The sequence below is a fragment of the Pyxicephalus adspersus genome, chromosome 7 (genome assembly GCF_032062135.1).
Source record: "Pyxicephalus adspersus chromosome 7, UCB_Pads_2.0, whole genome shotgun sequence".
NCBI classification, from domain to species: Eukaryota; Metazoa; Chordata; class Amphibia; order Anura; family Pyxicephalidae; genus Pyxicephalus; species Pyxicephalus adspersus.
Window position 1 is genome coordinate 77715445 of NC_092864.1, and position 6000 is coordinate 77721444.

Genomic DNA, 6000 nt, shown 5'->3' on the forward strand with positions numbered 1-6000 from the left:
ATAAGAATGTTCTCCTGTTTTTTTTTTCAAACCAATAGTACGGCCCCCCGACAGTCTGAGGGACCGTGAACCGGCCCCCTGTTTAAAAAGTTTGAGGACCCCTGTATTAAAGCATATTCACTCAAGTTTATCTTTCAATTTGGTCCTTTGAAGAAGCAGAGAAATTCTGTGAAATGTGACGGACACACCACCAATAATTAGGTAACCGAAAATCTTATCAATTTAAAAGGTACAATAGAAAATTCAAACATTAATATGTTCTCACTACTGGAAGATAGGTTAACAACTGAAGTTTGCTGGCAAGTGTGGGTGGTTTTGACCTCATCATGGGCAATCTTTTATTTTTTAGTTGTGCCCACCAATGAACACAAGGGAAAACATGTTAATAAGAAGATATTAGAACTATTCTTTTTTGTTTTGAATTATTCAAATACCATCAGCTTACTGACACTCACAGGGACAACCAGCATAGTGGAGAATAAGTTATTGAGGAATTCCAGGAGAAAGGCCTCAGAAGAACGCATCTTGCCATCTATAATAATAGTCTTTGGTACCTCAGCAATAAGGCTCACTGCAGCTTTGAAGAAAGCATCAGCTGTACAAAGAAAATTCATAAAATTATCAAATGTAACTGCATTCAATACTGTTCAGTAGAAATCCAAAACTATAAAACAAGCACAGAAGCACAATGGTGACAAAGCCTTTAAGGTCTATTCACAGCATCAATTTGCAGAAATGCATGTAAAATGTATGCAATACTGCCTAATATGTATTGGGGGCAAGTTAAAAAAAAAAAAAAGGCTGTTGTAATGCAGTGTGCTGTATTGCACAACTAAATATGGTGTGAATGGGCACTCCTTTATGTTTTGTTGATGTATACAGATTTGCCTTTTAATAAAAATCTAAAACAGCCCTGTAAAAGTAAAGTAAATATTTGCAGCAATACAAATAAGAATAAATAAATCACAAATTATATGTTCGGTATTGGTGGGAAGTAAAATATATATCATCTACTATTTGAATTTTTTAAATGAGAAAATAATTGACAAAGTGAAAACAGAAATATAGACAAAACAGTGTAAAGCTAGGGGATCAACTAATCGTAGTGCTTAAAAAAAGTTTGTTTATTTAGGCAAAGGCACAACATATAAAGCTTCCATTCAGCTTAACGAAACACGAAATAGCTTAGTCCTGCAGAACAACAAAAATGTGCCTGGCCCACCCATTCATTAATTCCAGGACTGTTCGGACCTGGGCCTCAAATAAAAAGCTGCAATCTTGCTCCAACACAATTACTAAGAGCCTCATCCAGGCCCTTTATCCTCTTTTTCCAGGTGAAATTGAAAAAGATGTACTGAAATCACCTTAAAAACTGGCCTTACAATTCTCACCATGTTACAATAGTAAATTTATTAAAAAGAGAAAACTGGACTATCACATTTATATGAGTAAACCGTAAGCAAACCGTATGCAACAACACTTAAAATCCAACTCCAATTTCTCTTGATTTTTTCTTAAAATGTTTCTGCACCTTTCTAAAACAATTTTTGGTTCTGCTTGAACCAGGGATTTTGTGGTCAATTATTTATTCATACTGTAAATAATATAAAATCATTTTTTTTACAAATATTAAAACACATACCCCTAACTAGTTGTACAGAATATTCAATTTATCAGCAATAGTATATATTTCATCCCACATGTAACATACAATCCAGAGTTCCCCAAGCTTTTGATATGTTTAATCCATCATAATTGATCACAGATTTGGTATGTTTTCTATTATTTTCAGAAGCCCACTTAACCTGTGTAACTGCTCTTTCAAGAGGAGTAGGAACCGCAGTACTTTACTATGCTGAAACATTATTACAAACTTATTTACAGTGGAATTTTGTATAATAACATCCATTATCTTTAGTCAGTCCTGTTACAGGGTAGCCATTGGGATGCCAGACAATGTTTCACTAAGAGAGATGCTCAAACTCAAATTCCCAGTTCTAGTATTGCAAAGCTCACCCATGTGAGTGCGGTGTCCCATGTGGAGGAGCTAGCGCAATTGGAACCTTGATTGAAGTCCATCTGTGGTAAATTAAAATAATTTGGCACACACCCCTCTGTGTAATTCCTCATAGTTGACACTGCTTATCAGAGCAAAAAACAAACCATGAGGTCAAAGGAACTGCCTGCAGAGGATAGTTGCAAAGCAAAGATCTAGGGCGGGCTCCAGGAACTTTTTCCAGGAGCTGGTCTCCCACCCAATTTGAGAAATTGAAGGAGAAGAGCCTTAGTTAGAGAGATGACAAAGAACCCGATGGTCATTCTTACTTCGGAGATCCTGTGTGAAGATGGGACAGAAGGACATCCATAACTGCATTCTTCCACTGATCAGGGCTTTATGGCAGAGTGGCTAGACAGAGACCACTCATAAAAGCCTACTTGGAGATTGCAAAACAGCACCTGAAGGTCTCTCAGACAGTGATGAAAAAGCCAGAGCTCGGACTTGAAAAAACACCAAAACATCTCTGGAGAGACCTGAAAATTACTATCCACTGACAGTCCCCACCCAATCTGACTGAGCCTGAGAGAATTTGCAAAAAAGAATGGCAGCAAATCCCCCAATCCAGGCGTGCAAAACATATTGCATCATAACAATATGGATCCGAGGATTCCAAAGGTGCTTCAAGTAAGTACTAAGTACTAAGTAAAGGGTGTGAATACTTGAGCAGGTGGCAAACCAAGAGATAGCAGCCCTATCATCTCATCCAGTAGTGGTGAGGAAGGAAATGCAGGAAGGCGTAGACAATTGGTTGTTATAGGACAGTGGTGTCCAACTTTTTTCATTTGGAGGCCGTTGTTGACACGGAGATAAAATGCGAGGGCCACAATGCAAACAAACATTAAAGATGTATGTTTAAAACTAGAATTTTTTTTTATTTAAAATTAAAATGTTTCTAGTTACCGTAATGTACATGCACCAAATAAAGTAAATGACAATTGAAGTATTTCTGCACTCACTATTTGATGCTCATTTTATTAATGAAAGATACAAGACTAAATCTATCATACAGTGCTGACCGGTCATGTATTGCTCTCCGCTCACCATTACGGTATCACAGAGCAGAAACTACACCATACAGCCCTGTTAGTTAAAAAGGGCCGTTAACCTTGTTTGTACCCCAAAATCTCTGCAATGGATACTTCCAGAGAAATGCAATTCATGTGACATATAGACAAGGTGTACATATTCTTACTACTACATCTTCAGGTCCTCCCCATTTGTGAAAAATTGGAGTTCACAAAAGGTAAGTGGACAGCTACAGCATATGTGACAGGGTAGCATGGTATGATAGGTAAAGTTTTCGTATCATGTGCTGTAGTGATAAAATTGTAGGGGGAGTTAGCCACAAGTGTCCTGCACATGCACTTACATTTCCATTTTCTTACAGAGAAATTGGGGTTTATAGACAGTAGGGGGAAAGCTATGTGTGACCGTATGTTCACCACAAGCCTGAGCTTTATTTTCTCAGCACAAATGGAAACTGACAGCACCCTAATGATCATTGCCCTGAAGTGGGACCCGTGGGACCAGCGGGACCTTAACATGCAAACTCAATTTGAGGACCAAGGTTATGAAATAGCCCTCCTTAATGTGAAAATATCCCGGCATGTTATAAGGATTTTATGCTTATGACCCTGTATCTGGCTGAAATTTGGTTTAGTAGTAGCTCTGAGTCCCCTGAGTACCCTGCAAATATCACATTTCTATGACACTCAGCAATGGTTTAAATTCCATGTCCACCAATGATAGACTTCTGGCAAACAAAATATGGGAATTGGAAGTCTTAATGGATGAGGAGCATTATGGCTTGCTTGGCATTGTTGAATGCTGGCTTTGTTCTTCACATTACTGGGCTGTCAATTTTCCTGCTTATACTCTCTTGCAGAAAGACCGAGTAAAACGAAAAGGTGGTGGTGTTTGTCTGCATGTGAGAGGTGATCTGAAAGTGAATGTGAAAGAAGAAATTGTTGATTGAACATGTGATGAAGTTAAGACATTATGGGGGGAGTTGCATATTGGGATGCATAATAGACAGTCGATGGAGTCTGCTATAGGCACCTCTCTTACATAGTTACATAGTAAGTTAGGTTGAAAAAAGACGTAAGTCCATCAAGTTCAACCACTAGGGAAATAAACATATCCCAGATATAAAACCCTATAAGACATAGTTCATTTAAAGGAAGGCAAAAAAACCTGGTACAATTTGCTTCAACGGGTGAAAAAAATTCCTTCCTGATGCCATCAGGCAACTGGATGTTCCCTGGGTCAACAGTTGCTCATGTCTATACTTTAAAACTCACTGATATCCAGGTAAATTATGGGCTTCTAGAAAATCATTCAGTGTTTTCTTTAAGCCACCTAAAGTTCTTGCTAAAACTACACCGAGGGAGCTGATTTCACATTTTCACAAACCTTACAGTGAAGAATGCCTTCCTTATCCAGCGCGTATGCTTCTTTTCCTCCAGACGCAAAGTGTGCCCTCTTGTCCTTTGTAATGATTTTAAAGTAAATAGTTGGGAACAGAGTTCTCTGTATAGACCATTTATATATATGTACAGGGTGATTCATATCCCTTCTTAAACGTCTTTTCTCAAGGGAGAATAAATTTAGTTCAGGTAATCTCTCTTCATAGCTGAGTTCCTCCATTCCTTTTATTAGTTTAGTAGCTTTTCTCTGCACTCTCTCCAATTCCACAATGTTCTTTTTGTGAACTGGTGCCCAAAACAGTACTGCATATTCCAGGTGAGGTCTGACCATTTCTTTGTACAGGGGCAGGATTTTGTCTCCATCTTTGCAGTGTATTCCTCTTTTAATACAAGTAAGTACCCTCAGATCCGTTTCCATTTTGGACTCCCCCAAATGTATTCCCCCTAGACCGTATGATGTATGCATTATGTTAGCCCCCGAGCGCATAGCTTTACATTTATCAATATTAAATGTCATTTGCCACTTAGCTGCCCAATCAAACAATACATCCAGGTCTGCTTGTAGAATATAGACATTCCATATAGACTTATTTCAATTACATAGTTTGTTGTCATCTGCAAACACAGAAATGGCACTTTTAATCCCAAACTCCATATCATTTATAAAGATGGTAAACAGTAAAGGTCCCAACACTGAACCCTGGGGCACACCACTAATAACCTTGGACCATTTAGAGTATGAATCATTAATCATTACTCTGGATGCAGTCTTTAAGCCAGTTCTCTATTCATTTACAGACTGAATTTCCTAAACCTGTAGAGCCTAATTTGCAAATTAACAGTCTGTGGAGTACTGTGTCAAATGCTTTACCAAAGTCCAAGCACACTATATCAACTGCTACTCCTCTGTCTACTTGTTTACTCCTCATAAAAGGTGTGTAAATTTGTTTAACGAAATTGGTCTTTCTTGAATACATGGTGACTATCACTTAATATATTATTTGCTAGCTAAAACTTCTATATACGGTTATTTATCAAATTCTCTAGGGCCTTTCCAACTATGGAAGTTAAACTAACCGGTCTGTAGTTACCTGGTAATGACTAAGCTCCTTTTTTATAGATAGGAATCACATTGGCCTTATACAAATTTATTGTATCAGTGATTTAAAGAGTCTCTAAAAATTAGAAACATTGGGTTTGAAATAACTAAGCTCAGCTATTTGAGGACAGGTAGGTGTAATCCACAAGGTCCCAGTGCTTTGTCAACCTTAATTTTGTCCATTTGTTTCTCAATATTAATACATTTAAGCCATTGTTGCTCGCTTAAGGCAGTGACATTGCTATTAGAAATTTGCACTTGAGCTCTGACATTTTATTTTGTGTATACAGAGCTAAAAAAAAGTGTTTGGTAAATCCACCTTTTCTTTATCCCCAATTACAAATCCAAAGACATCCTTTAAGGCGCCTACATGCTCACATCTGATCATTTTGCTATTATTATATTTAAAAAAAAAT

The 6000-nt window shown here is 37.6% G+C and overlaps 1 protein-coding gene across 1 annotated transcript in view; it reads right to left on the reverse strand.

The window, feature by feature from the left end:
• VPS35L (VPS35 endosomal protein sorting factor like) overlaps positions 1-6000 on the reverse strand; it is a gene marked incomplete in the record, with an annotated part of 223044 nt that overhangs the window by 65805 nt on the left and 151239 nt on the right. The window contains 1 exon segment of the mRNA XM_072419014.1: positions 456-595. Coding sequence (XP_072275115.1) covers positions 456-595 — 140 coding nt within the window.